General features: G+C 33.7%; 1 protein-coding gene across 4 annotated transcripts; it reads right to left on the bottom strand.

The window, feature by feature from the left end:
* Positions 1 to 2,166: 2,166 nt before the first annotated feature.
* On the bottom strand, positions 2,167 to 14,309 carry LOC128245376 (uncharacterized). Of its 4 annotated transcripts, XM_052963518.1 has the most exons (7): positions 14,148 to 14,309; positions 13,588 to 13,670; positions 12,555 to 12,652; positions 11,300 to 11,407; positions 8,749 to 11,033; positions 6,585 to 7,586; positions 2,167 to 4,386 (listed from the first exon to the last, which is right to left on the bottom strand). In XM_052963518.1, exons 4-5 carry the CDS (start codon positions 11,322 to 11,324, stop codon positions 9,634 to 9,636), a joined length of 1,425 nt encoding a protein of 474 aa, XP_052819478.1. In that variant the 5' UTR covers positions 11,325 to 11,407; positions 12,555 to 12,652; positions 13,588 to 13,670; positions 14,148 to 14,309; the 3' UTR covers positions 2,167 to 4,386; positions 6,585 to 7,586; positions 8,749 to 9,633. The 4 variants fall into 4 exon arrangements, with proteins under 4 accessions (XP_052819478.1, XP_052819479.1, XP_052819477.1 ...); XM_052963519.1 differs by lacking the exon at positions 12,555 to 12,652; XM_052963517.1 differs by lacking the exon at positions 13,588 to 13,670.
* Positions 14,310 to 14,658: the final 349 nt, after the last annotated feature.

The raw sequence follows: 14,658 nt of genomic DNA, 5'->3' as shown, positions 1-14,658 counted from the left end.
TTAGTATTGAAAGCACGTTGTAACATAGTGGCCTTTGTTGGCTTATATTTCTTTAACTAATTAATTGATTTTTTTTTAAATTAATGATGCAAGCTTTATTTATTTGATTATTAATATATGCTATGGTTCTCAAGCGTCTCGGCTTGGTTTTTATGAAGTATAAAAGACAATAATATTTTTCAAATACATGACTGTTTACATTTGGCTCTTATTCTTATTCTTCTTCTTATTCTAAAAGTCTAAAATGCTAAGTTTCTGATGCAATTGTACAAAGTGACTTCGTAAGTAAACACCACGTGTTTAGTTAGAAGAATTGATAAGTTCATTTGGAACTTTGGGTACTTATTGATAATACTCGTCACTCGCAGAGTACATTATACTTAACTGTAACTGTAACTACTAACTGTAAATTAAATTTAAGATTTCTAAACTATGATTTATTAAAAGGAACTTGATTGTCATTTTGTACAAAGATAGAAGCTGAAACAGCTTTCGTCCCAGCTGAGATGTTGGCTGACTTAATAATTATGTGTATATCAACTGAGTGTTCCGAAGCAGAAGAAAAAAGGAGAGAGATGTTGAAATGCATTGTTGAGCACATGTATTAAGAATTAACTTTATTCAAAGTATTAATCTTGGACTTGGAGTTTGATAGTTTACCTCGTTACAGTGGTTTGTATGATGTTTTTTGTTTACATTGATGCAATGCTGGATAATCGTTTCATTAATCATTTAATAAATAAAATGAGTCTAGCCTTCTCCTTTTTGTGATACCATAGGCAGACATGGTGATGTTTTTATTAAATATTTATCAAGTATTATGCGAAAGTGGAGACACCGGGTCATGACTTTACCTATCCTTGCTTTTGTTTGTATTTCGAAATATTTAAACTTTCTAACGTCTCGATAAGTAAAGGTTTTCTAAATACTACAAAAACAAAAGTTGCCTTTTTTGACAATCACACGTGAAATGTACAGAAGAACAATGCTTTTTTGAAAGGGAATAGCAAATGAAAGACCTTGAAAACGGAATAGACACCTCACCCGCGACAAGATTTAGATCGTAGACAGAGGCAAAAGTTTCATTCGAAGCCATTCATTTTAAACGCATTCTTTGACGGAGAAAAATGACATCACTCGTGCATTTTCAGTCCTAGATATACAGAGTATGAAAGACTATGAATGTATGCGAAATAAAAGTAATTTATAAGCCTGGTCCCAAGTGTCCATTTAGGACCAGTCGAGAACAAGAGATGATGGAAAGAGCAATTTTTAAGGAGGGCACGTGGAATAGGTAATACTTGTCCCTATAGTATAGTTCTAGTTACACCCTCCCTGTACCTTTTTTAATACTACCACATATAAAGGCGAAATAGTTATAAATCGGTGGTCATGTTGCGACAGAACGTGTGGTGTACAAATATTCTTTGATTAAATTTCATAGCGTTTTTGTTTTCATTGTTAACGTACAGTATACCACAACACAAACACTTGTACTTTCTTAATGAAATCGGAAGTGCATTAGCATTGAAATACTTTCTATTTAAAAATAACTGTTATATTTGAATTTTTTAAGCAACCTTTTAAGTACTTATACCAAAGAGCGACAGTTCCATCCCCTCATAAAACCAAAGTGACCAATCAAAAGGCCTTGTCCACGTTCTAATTAACCTACATAATGTAGATTGTGTACATGACACAAGGTCATGTGACTTTCATAAATTGCTCCAAAATACAGACATGCCTCTATTGGTACAACGTATAACCTATATGAGCTTATTTCATTTGATGACCTGTCACAAAACACAAATGCCTCACGTACATGTCTGTTATTTACAGTCTTTTAGATTAAATTTTATTTATTTTACAACGATTGTGGAGAATATTACATGTATTTATGCTAAGTCACTCGTGTTAGACAATATTGCGCGTGATTTTGGTCTGACAGGAGTGCCAGGAGGAACTCCACTTGTCCGGCTTGGTGACCACCAACCTATCTATCTCACGTCTGCCCAGGCCGAGGATCAAACTCTTGCACTTTGTCGAGAAACGAATTGGCTTACAACTGCGCTAATTGGTCAAATATTTGAACTCATATACGTTTGTTTTATTTAATAAAACATAGAATGGATATTATTCTTATTCATATTGGTTGACTAGAAATATTTGAACACGTAAAAAAGCACAACATATTTGTAAGAATATATTTTAAAACGTCAACATATGCGCACTGCATGTTTTTATATTTCAAACAATGTAATATTCACAAAATATAAAAGCAGCAGAATAAAGATATGTTAACAAAGAATGTTATCAGACCAAAATGACATCATGGGAAAATTACTGTCTGATAAAATACATCAAACAATATGATTGAAATGAGGCATTCATACATTAAGAAGTTCTTTTCCTGTCTAAGTAAGTATTGCTTCATTGAAATGATCAGTAGGTATTGGTTCATTGAAAAAAGCCGGTCCGATTTTGATTTTTTGTTGGTTTTTATTGAGAAAAGATATTGTTGAATTGACAAAATTCAAATCCTATGATCATGTTCATACTAAGTAATTTAGTATTTCTTAACAACTTTCTTGCATCTGTATTTTACCAAAAGAAGTTTAAACTTGTTTTCCTACCGTCTCTTTATCTTTAATAATTACAAGTTACATACTGCAACATCACACCGTTATGTGAATTTGAATCTGATGTGTTCGGTAACTCATGTCGCATCATGGGCATTGTACGCTTCGTTCTGTGCTAACGTGATGACTGATTATTTTTACCTCATTCCACAATGAAAACATACACCTACTTAACACGAATAATTTAATTTCAATCTGTATAAGGAAATCATCACAAACCATTTATCTTCAATGTCGTTTTAAATTATTTATTTAATATAATAAAAAATGGTTTATCACATTGAAAAATAGCGATAAATTCTACCTCATTATTAACACATTTTACATTTTTCATTCTAAAACAATTTTATTGACTTATTTGAATGAAACCAGGTACAAACAAGTAACCTCTTAAACACATCTTTATATATTTATATAATATTAAATCATTAATTTTATTAACGTTTTGTGTTATAAATCAAGCATAACCTGCCACACATTTAAATGCCATGTACACCAGTTGGAAGTACAGTCAACAGAAAACATTGATTCATGTGAGAATATCTCTTGATGAAAATAAAAGTATTTAATCGTTAAAGGTGTAACGTTAGTTTTATCATTTTCTAGCCAAATGACTTAGACAAACAGGCGGTATTAATGGCATAGCCTCAACATTGCTATGGTATATCAAAACAATAACTTCCAAACCACGTTCTTCAACCCATTATAGTGCGGCATGCAGACATGGTACAATCATATTTACAAATGTTTAGTTAATATAACATAAATTGCTATTCGTTAAAGGCCTAGTTTAAGGAATGTTTGGCATGACAAATCCCTGCTGTGCTTCTCCTGCTAATTGCACTTATGTCACAGTAAGGGCCAATTTCCTGATTTTTGTTTATTGGCTCGGGGCCATTTAGGTTCCATTTCTATAATAAAACCTCCGAAACTGCACAGCAGGATATTCAGATCTGAGATCTGAGAAGACAATTAGGCAATTAGATTTAGATCAATTCACAACGTACAATACAGGGTTGGTGGAAGGGGGTCACTTATAGAAGGCTAAAACTAGGCCTTTAAGGCTAAGAAATGATATTTACATACAAGTTAAATAAGTCAACCAAATGAAAATTGTTTACAAACTTTGTAACACGGTTTTGGATATTCTAAACGTCATTTTAGGATCTTTAGTCTCAGATGTTAGATTATTGATTGCTTGGAATTATCCTTAATAATTCATCAAGTTTACTGTTTATCTGGTCTACACTTTGTCTCGTTTCCCCGCGCAAACGCTCGACATTTTCATTAGTTTTGTTAAGTTCAGATCGCAAGTTAACAATATCTTCACTAACAATGCTTTTAAAAAAGGGTTTTAGCTGTTGTACACCTAACTGACGAATGATTGTATCTATTGGCATGACAGCAGCTACGTTTTCTTCCCCAATCCAACCTCCTACTACCATTCCGACGCAAACTGATTCGCCATTTGGCCTGTCATAAAACACAAGAGCTCCAGAATCACCTTTGTCAGCAAATGTTTCGCTTTTGTTTCGTGAATATACTTGAAGTTGATTATATAATTCGAGTGAGTGTCCAAGTAAATCGTACTTTAGCGGAGGAACCTTAATAGAGCAGACAATAGTCCCAACGTAACCGTCAGTAAGCTGGGTAGCCATTCCAAATTTCCAAACTTGTTTTCCTGTCAAAAGTGCTTTACCGAGCGTTGTACCGCTGTTATAAGATTTAAAATGCGACACCGCGTGATCTGAAATTATAAAAAATGTATCTTATGTAAAACAGAAAAAATATTGTTCTTCATGAATATTATGTCATTGGCTATGCGTTTCCGAAACAGGAACAACAATCAAATTTAAGAATTGATATCTCCGGCAAAATGAGTTCACTTTCGGAAGAATTAAACAGTTCAAGAAAACAAAATTTTATGGGTAAAGTATTCTGGCTTTTAATCGAGGTTGTTGAGTTACCATTGTGCACTCACGATTGGTTAATGTTTATGATAGTTAAAATAACTATTTGTTATCGATTAAAAAGGACAAATTGCAATAATTATGGTGTTGCTCATTCTATACAGGCTAAAATGTATGGTTATTTGGTAAAAAGCTTCGTCATTAGTTTTGATGATGGGAGCTCGCAATTGCCTTAAGTATCTGTTGATGTTTGCTTTATAAAAATGTATTCAGGCAAAACAATAGTTATCTCTTCAAAAGAAAAAAAATATAGTTCAGTTATCGAAGGGTTATTGCTCTGATGATACTGATTTTTTTCTAGATAAAACATGCACATGCTACACAGCACAATGGATGCACGTACATTATGCAAATTTCTGTAATATCCGGCAAAAATAAATAAATAAAGATGTATAGCTCTGTTTTCCATTGATTCAAATGACAAACTCTGTTCTTACTGACCTTATTGATACGAATCATGACCACGCTTCTTCACACGAAATATATAGACATTTAATGTAAGTTCCATGAATTACTGTCTTCACTGAAAAAAGTAGCAGCTGACGGACGAATAAAGGGTGAAAATACTTGTGTTACTGACCCAATCTAGATGAATCTTGCGCGTTAACCAGTGCACTACAGTTATACTTTCACTATATTTGTTGCATTGCCTTTGTTAATCAGTTACAAAGAAATGGCTCTGGGCAAACATAAAACAAATCTTCAATATTTAAAGGGCTGTTACTGACCATATATAGAAACAATATTTCGCGTGCACTACCGCACTATGGTTGTACATAATTCACACAAATTTCATAAATGTCGGATGATGACTAACATAGTTATGGTTCCGGACGGATAACCGGTAGCTTTATACACTATTTAAAGGGCAAAATCTCTTGTGTAATTGAATCCAGATGTTATTTAAGTATGCTCCAGCCCAGAACTTAACGCAGCTAAAATTGAAAACGTCAAAATTTATGACGTCGGACTATTGGATGACGCAGAAGGGCAAACGAGCAAATGACCAAAAAGCGCTAGCCTGTTCATGAAGTTTTCTCGCGTGCCCTACAGCATTAAAACAGCTTAAACGCAGGAAAATATGCTGTCAAACAAATGTTACTATGGACGGAATCCGAAGTTTTTAAAAAGAGAGCATTACTCCATTACTTCAGTGAGGTATTCATTAATTGTTATGTTTGTTTGATATGTGTGGTAAATGGTAATTATTAGTTGCAAAAGCACGATACTATCACAAGAAGCAGTTTCAAAGAAACTGACATTTGCCGTGTTGTCATTGTAATTTTACGGTTTCGTGCGCCGGGTTTTATGTATCCAAGTGTTAAAACATACATATCTTTGTCAGGTTTGGAAAGCATTATTCTTTAGTTTGCCCACGATTTCAGATATCACGTATGCATATATATCTTTTTGACAGTCACTCGTTTTGCTAGTGTAATTTGCGATATTCTAGTATACTCAATAACACCGCGTTTAAGATTTTTTGTGGCTATTAGTTGAACATCAATTACTCCGGACGGACAAATTTAAACGTTGTTCATTTATGCAATGGGAAATCACTGCTTTGTATATACTTTTTGTCAATCAAGTACAAATATATGTCTCTGGACGGACCAAATGCAGTTTTCTTGCATTAGATTCAAAGCAATAATACAATAACGCTTGCCTTTTTTGGGCCAATATTGAAACAAAATCCGCAAAGCTATATCTCTTAAGGAAAATCTTTGACGGATTATGCAAAGGTAAACGGTTTCGTTTTGAAAACAATAAATGTGCATGCGAATCATGTACAAAATATTTCATTTTATCAGAAGCTAAAACAAAATATATGTTAAATTTTGACGTTAGATCTAAATGTTTTCCACTCGTGGTCGCAGAACGTAGCAGTTCCATTCTACTGCGCCATTAGTTGAGGAATACATTTCAATCTTACAAATATATTTATATCAAATTAAATATCAAATCAAAATATTACCGTCTAATTTTATTGCTGGGAAGGCTCCAGATAATGGCTCTCTGTCGGATATATTAAATACTGCTAATTCTACTCCGGCCTCTTGCTCATTTCCTTCATCATATATCGCCTGGACCAAGTGACCTATTTTGTTTGATTCTGCATAACTTGGTTGGTAAACGGAAGCATTCACGTCGGGGTAATGCACTTTTCCATTGTTTTCTTTACAACGTGTCAGCTCTGTTTTACTCAAGAGTACATGAGCGCAACTCATGCCGCAAAGTCCATATTCAGGATGTTCGAAAAAACCACCAAGCGTTCCATTCAATGGCAAATGATTGGCATCAAATAGTTCAGCCCTCATTATTTGACATCCAATCTTAAGCTCATCGTGTCTTTCTGTCGCAGCCAAGTTTGTATAAAGAACGCAAATACCTTCAGAAACGATCACTGTAAAGCCTTCGTATTGTTTTGGAAAAGGCTCCTCTCGAAGAGGGATGAAGCCTTTAGCGTGGACAAACAACTGAATGCAAACTCTTTTCCTTTCTGAAAAGCGGCTAACATCAACTCTACTACCAGTAACTATTCTTAAATTTGAATGGCATTGGAAAAGTTGCTTTGAATTAATGGAGATATATTGGTTTAGTTTGCATATATCCGCCTGAGGCAAGAAGTCTTCAAATTCTGCCTCATTCAATTTACTTTCAGTTGTCGCTGAATCTAAAGATTTCAATACAAATCCATAATCTACAACTTGCATAACGACCTCATCCTGAACCTTATGTGTATTTGTGATAACAAAAATTATACTTATTTCATCCTCTTTTGGGTACGAAGCATATATATCCACGACCTTTGTTTTCAGGTTTCGTGCCGTGAAATGCGAATCCAGTTTTTCTCTGATTGTGTCGCAAATCGTATCGGTAAATGCAAGTACTTCGTCTGATCTTCTCCCCTTTTCTGCGCAAATGACATTCAGTTTCGCCCTGTCTGGTATAATACTTGTTTCTGGTTCTTCATCCACTATGATTCAAAATGGACATTCATTTATGTTATTATAAACCCATTATACTAATATACTCAAAACATATCTCATAAAACGGTAATCTATGTTCTTCCTTTGCACTACATCCGTGTTTACGTCACTTCATGACAAATATCATTACGCAATGTTTTTATGACGTCATAAAGCAAAAAACTGCTTAAATACAATGAATTTATCATGCAGTCGGTTGTCTTTAAAGTGATTTAAACCAGTAGTGTATATACTAAAATAGTTAATACTACTGCGTTTTGTTACAGGGTCGTATTCTACTCTGGTAAATTTTGATTATTTTAAACTCACTCGACTAACGCCTTATGAAATTTTAATCGGCAACAAAACACTCGAGTCTAAAACAGCCTCAAGAATCTAAACGCAGTACTAATAACACTATTACATTATGCTTAAATAAGCTCATTCTTTTGTGGATATAAAGTAAATCAGATTGTAAATAAAACAAATATGTTAACATATGTTGCAGCGGTCGTTTACCGGTCCGATATATCTTTCCAAATTTCAACGCTCGCTGATACAACACGGGACATTGTGATGTATGACTTTTCATCTTAAGTTGGAAAGCGCCCATATTCCCTATCGCCTTGAGTCTAAGTTTGAGACTTAGGCTCAGAAATCGTTAATGTTTCAAAATATTAATAATTTAACTAATTTTGACAAAAGATTGTGCCTGATTGCAGAACTGATTGTTTGTAACAGATACAGCTATTCTTACAATCTTTACTCCAGTTAAAGCATTTTTACAAACACAATTAATATTATGCATTTCTGAGTAAATATTAACCCAGATATTTTCCGTGATAGGAAGAAAACCTACCTCTCGATAACCGTAAATACTGCTACTCTCTCGTGTTTCGCGTGGCCACTGAAGGGTGGCTTATATTTTAACTATGTTGCATACCTATTGGCAGATGTTGAATACCACAAGAGAGAGAGTAAACAAGAGGTGGTCGGTCGGACTCCCAGCAAGGGAATGTTCTTATGGTTTCTTAAATTCAATAGACACAAATACGTGTTTCTATCAAAAGTTTGACTCAAGCATGATTTTATCAGCTTACATATTTTCAGCTTTCTTCATGAAATTAAGTGAATGATTGGTAAGAACATCTTATAAATGACTTTTCTCACCGCTTTGTACGTGCAAGGTAGTGATATGTGCATACAAATGGTTGACCTTTTCCTGAAACGATTTGACTGAAAGACCCTCTGATGTTTCCAACGAAGCCCTAATGTTCTGTAACCTTGACTTATCTGTGACAATGCAATTGTGTAGAAAGATGTGTGCAGACATGTTTGATGTGCCTATTTTCTTAAGCATTCCAATCATCGAGTTTGCAGACATAGTCACATTACACAATGTTACTCCCTTCACTGAAGGAGGAAAATAAATGCAGCGTTCGCCAAAGTCAGTATCTCCAATATAGACTGTCTGCAGGCATGTTAGCTCTGGAATGGTTTGATGTAACAGTTGAGCTTCTTTCATTTTAGATAATGAAAGGTGGAGTAGGTTTGGGGAATTCGTAGAAATGCCATCTAAGATTTGTTGTTCAATGGCATGTGATGTGTTTCGTAATTCCAGTGCAACAATATGTGTTGGGTCAAGCAAAACGGAGGTACAATCTGTTCCTTGAAGCCACATGTAACGTATGTTATTGCATTTGGTTAAGTCAAAACAACCATCTCTTTCATCTAGCTCCACAGCCATGAGAGTTTGTGAAGAGTCGTTAAAAATCCCTTGAAGGTCGGTGTAATTGAAAATGGCATTACTTTTATTGATGAAAATTGACTTGACCCTTGTTTTATTCATGCGTATTAAATCAACAAGATCGTCTTTGTTTTGCTCGTCGTCCAAAATGATGAAGTTGGAAATGGTAACTTTAATACCGATGTGCTTCTTTGCTTGCGCTTCTCGATAAGCGTCAATCATTAAACATTGAAGAGATAACGCTTTGTCTTTAAACTTGAACCTTTCATTTGGTAATAAATAGTTATTGTGCTGAGAGAAAACATCGTCTATCCACTCTCTTCGCCAAGCCTCGGTTTCAAACCAAATGTAAAAATAAGAACTTGCTTTATTCTTATACATGTAAGATAATTGTTTTGTTCCTTGCAAGATTTGATGAGTGTTTCAAATGCGTCATCATGATTTACCAGAAACTTTGCGGCTAAAAAGTCTTGAATCGACTTGTGACAAAAGGAAACTTTCATGACCGACTGTTTGGCATTCAAATGTTGCTGCTGTAAGATTCCAGATTTGAGAGCTATAGTCTTTTCTGACACTGTCAACATTTCATCTACAAGGTCCTGACTAAACTCCCTGTTCAAACTCGATTCACGCGAAACAATCGTTCGAATTGCCAGTTCTGATAAAGCTTCAACAACCTCATCGTGTTTTACACTCAGTTTTCTCCTTTTGTGTACCGGGTCTGTTTGAGGTGCCTTTTGGTGATATGTCGGTATTTTCTTAAGACGCATTTTGACAATGCTTGAACATATGTCGCAAAGAGCGGTTTTTGGTGTGTCTAGTTCTAAATATAGGTCTACCAGCTGCATCGAAAAAAATGGGACGGACAACATTTTTGCGAACTTCCTATCAGCAAAATGTGTAAAAAATGTGTCCACGTATGTTTCGTGTCCGTTTTTCGCCAAAATCGCTTTCTTTACAAAACCTTTTCGATCAAGTATTCCTTCAATTTCAAAATACGTATTTGCTCTTAATTCGGCTGATCTGATAGAATGGAAGCGCCAATGCCGAGTGGTCAACATAATGCATGCTTTCTTTGCATATGTAAAAGACGGAGTATCAGCCTTTTCCAAGTGTGTACAGGCACATGATGCCTCTGGCGTATGTGCCCATTCATGTAGATTTTCTGCAACAATCAGACATGCATTCTCATCCAAAACTTTTAAAATAAGCTTATATTCTTTTTCAATATCCTCTTTATCATATATTCTGCTAATCAATTGGTCCTTGATCATATCTGTGAGCGAACAAACATTATTTCCGTCCCGTAGCCGTATATGGAATAAGAAGTCAATTCCACCAAAAAAATCTCTATCCGTAAACAAATCATTCATTTTTGGTGTTGATTGAACATCGTCATGGATCTTTAAATGATGGTAACTCCATTCCAAAACGCATTTTCTGGAAAAAATTGTCTTCCCTGTTCCTGAACTTCCGACCAAGTAAACAGTGCTAGCCAAACTGTCTCCTTTATAGAAGATTGCCTTATAGCTTTTTACTGAATTGATTTCTTCATCGATGTTTTCATGTACGTTTGTATTTCCGCGGTTTAAAATATGATGTTCAACAATTCGTGGAGACATATAGAGCTCGTCAAAGTGTGTTGGATTGTCTTCCATTGAAAAATCCTCAGATTCCATATACGAATTGGCTAAACGAACACGCAAATCTGAAATGAGATCATTATATAAATATAGCCAAACGTTAAACAATGAATAGACAAGTATTAATGCATAACAAAGCAGGTGGTATGCATATTGTGTCCAATTGAAATATGAATCAAGTTTATTATATTTATCAGGCATTATAGTTAAATGAGTAGTATCATAAATATTGGGTTGGTTGTTAAATAACGAAGTTAATAATATAAATATATATAAATATTCAACGATCATATATTAAAATATTCATTAGTTGTAATCAAGTTTAACATACCATTTTTTTCTTCTTTATAATCCATTGTATGAATAGTGTGTGAGCTGCCCAAATGCTAAATAAACGTGTTTTGTTGACCTAGGTTATTGCAAGTTTTGATTTATCGTTCTGTAACAAACACATAAGTAATAGGTAAGACCTTAGTAGGCCATGACAAATTCATTTACAGCAGATTGGATAAATATTTGCAGGGAGAAACGAATAGAATTTTCATTTCCTTTTAACTTTCCAAAACCGGAACTTAATATCACGAAAATACTCAAATCAATTCTCAATCTCACTATCAAGTATTTTGTGATATCTTAGCCTGGTGTTTAAGCACTAAAATATTGGTATATTGGCATTTAGCTACTCCGGCAATTAATCTTACGAAATAAATCATGCACCTAACAATGTAAAGACACAGACGATTGACATCTGGTATGAGAGAGAGAACAAAAACGATATATGATCTAAAGTATTTACTTTGCTTATCAATTGAAAAGAGATCGTCTATTATATCTCAAATTGCTTTTAATATTGTGCTCTTTGCGTGCAATGGTGTCTTATATGAAGTTTGAAAGATTATTTGTTCAAAATATAAAAAGCTCATTATTGATTGCCAAATAAGGATATTTGTATTCGATGAACATAAAAGTCAAACAATATTTTGCACTTTAATCAATAGCAAATATATCCTTTTGTGGCATTTCAATTCAGAGAATGTCTTATACTATGTATACGACTGGTTTGATTTTACTCCATTTAACATGAGGTAATAAAGACTTTATTTAAATTTAATCTGGTTATTAATAATTCTGAATGCGGGTACTGTGCAATTATAGTTTATGGAAAAACAAAAGGCTACATGGTGGAAATTTACTGCCGATCAAACTTATTTCGAGCTGTTAAAATTCATGTTTAGCACTCATAAACTCCAAGTTCCAAGTTAATATTATACTATATGTCACTGCTATATATCTCGTTTTAGATTTTGCCGGTGTGTTCATGTCATACCTGTGTAGAAGATTCATGAACTAGTATTAACCGAGGAATACAACAATATGCTGAATGAAATTAATAATTTCAATAACAATTGTTCTTCTTAATTCTATGCTTCAGTATTCTTTATATATAAATAAATACAGATTACTTTTTATTTAAAGTATTTTTTATTTTATATATTATACATTTTGGTTTCATTCCCTAAAGTATTAGGGCTATTGCAAAAGTTTACCGGCACATTGAAGGGCAAACATACATGTTTTTTACATACACGATAGGAATATTCCAAATCCAGAAATAGATGAAAAGCACAGGTCATCAGTTTGCATCTTTTTCACAATGAAAAACGACAGTTGTCTAGGAAAATCTCTGCAAAGGAATGATTTAACTTGTGGACACTATTATAACTCTTGAAAATATTCCATGTCAGGTATATCTCTACTCAGTTGCATAAAGCCATTAACTGAGTGAATGGTAGAGCATGTTTATTACAATGCAATACAGCAATAATCCATACATGCTCTACAAACTTTTAAAGTATACGTGACGGGACAAAATTGAACATGTAAACAGATTTTTATTAGCTGTATTTGTTTTTTTATTCTTTGGCCTTTTAAACTTTCTCAACTCATGAAGATTTGGGCGGACATTATTGTTTAGACAGATTGAATAAATCATAAGGTTATCACAGCTATTCCAGTTCAAAATACATTAGAAATTCAACGGTCTGATGATATTAAAGTTTTTGTTGAATGCAAATAGTTTAACATTGCACATATCACCGGAAAATTAAGGCAATTGTAGTTGAAATTCAGTGTATTTCAGCCAAACCTTTTGATTATAAATTACTGAAAAATAGGCTAATTAATGTAAATACATGGCTCCATTTAATTAGTAAAAAAGATGAAAATATCTCGTAGATAAAAGAAATCCAAACTGTGTTTAATTTCGAAGATGCATCTTTTACACAGTGACAGATGTACGTATGAATTTGTTACATTCATCGTACATTCATTTCAATCACTCGGCAAAAACTTGTCATTACGACATTGTTCTGGTAGATCGACGGTTTTAATCGGATGCATGATTGAATCGATTTGAATACATAATCGCTTGGCTAAACTGAAAGTTGCACGTAAACAGCCTTCTGCAAAAATATCATTCGGGTACAAAATAAACCTTTCGTCCTCATATCCCTCAGAACTAACGTTTAATGCCCTTTTTATCGTTATATTTATTGAATTTTCAATATATATAATGTGTCTGCACTATTTGTAACAATTTTAGCTTAAAATGCAACTTACTCTGCCGCGAGCGGCTAGGTCGATACCACTTTCTTTTAATATTGCAATACTTCCAATATTGCACGTGATTCCTTCTGCATTATCTGGATCGTTGTGGGCGGAAGTAAAATGTCAATATAAAGCTAGACTACGGTAATGAATATGTATTTATCAAGTAATATGTAGGCGGCTGTACCAATTCAAATTGGCAACAATATATTAAAACTTTGTCAAAATTTAGTTATTTTACTTACTTTTATGAACAAGCACAAATCACCTACTGGTTGACACTTATTTAAACAGAATTGAATTCCATTCAAATTTCAACAGGATAATTTTCTGTTCCATTTTAAAATGATTTAAAAAAAATATATTCATTGAACTTTTTATAACATTTTGTAATTGTTACTGGTAATTAAATTTGCCATTTCAGACGCAATAAAACATTGTACTTCTGATCCTATTTTACGTGAACCAGTCCCTTTAACTCCTTAACGCAACACATCATTAAAACATTCAAGATGTTGCACCTAGAATCTAAACGGAACTTTTTTCTCTATACGAATCGTTTATACACTTACCTAGAGGTTTTCTTCTTTGTTTACGAACAACATTAACCTCAGTATCTACTAACGGTCCCAAAGTGTGAATTATAGCAACACAACGAATACAAAATGGGCAGAAAAACATTCGATAAAAAAGCACTCCAAGTTTCTCTTATGATCCAAACATAGTCATGCTTTCCGTAAATATGAAAACTACCACGTAGACTTCTGCAAAACAAGCCTTCAATCTACAGATCAATATGTTAATAATACATATCAATACCTCTCATCTCTCAAAAGTAGATTTTTTATACTACTCTTGACAGGCTATGTGCATACATCATAATTGTAAGTCTTACGGATTTAGAGCTCGTATCGATAAAACATACGGTCAAAACATTTACAATTTCTTTTGTATTTCGGTCTAATTATAATCAAGTTTATTATTTCATGTTAAGCTTTGTACATGTTTCTTTGCTAGGGAAAGCATTTTAGAGTACATTATGCAAACTTATAACGCATTTGCAACAAAACTATAAAACATGTT

The sequence above is a fragment of the Mya arenaria genome, chromosome 9 (genome assembly GCF_026914265.1).
Source record: "Mya arenaria isolate MELC-2E11 chromosome 9, ASM2691426v1".
NCBI lineage: Eukaryota > Metazoa > Mollusca > Bivalvia > Myida > Myidae > Mya > Mya arenaria.
Note: the sequence above shows the minus strand (reverse complement) of the source record. Positions and strands in the feature narration are given on the sequence as shown.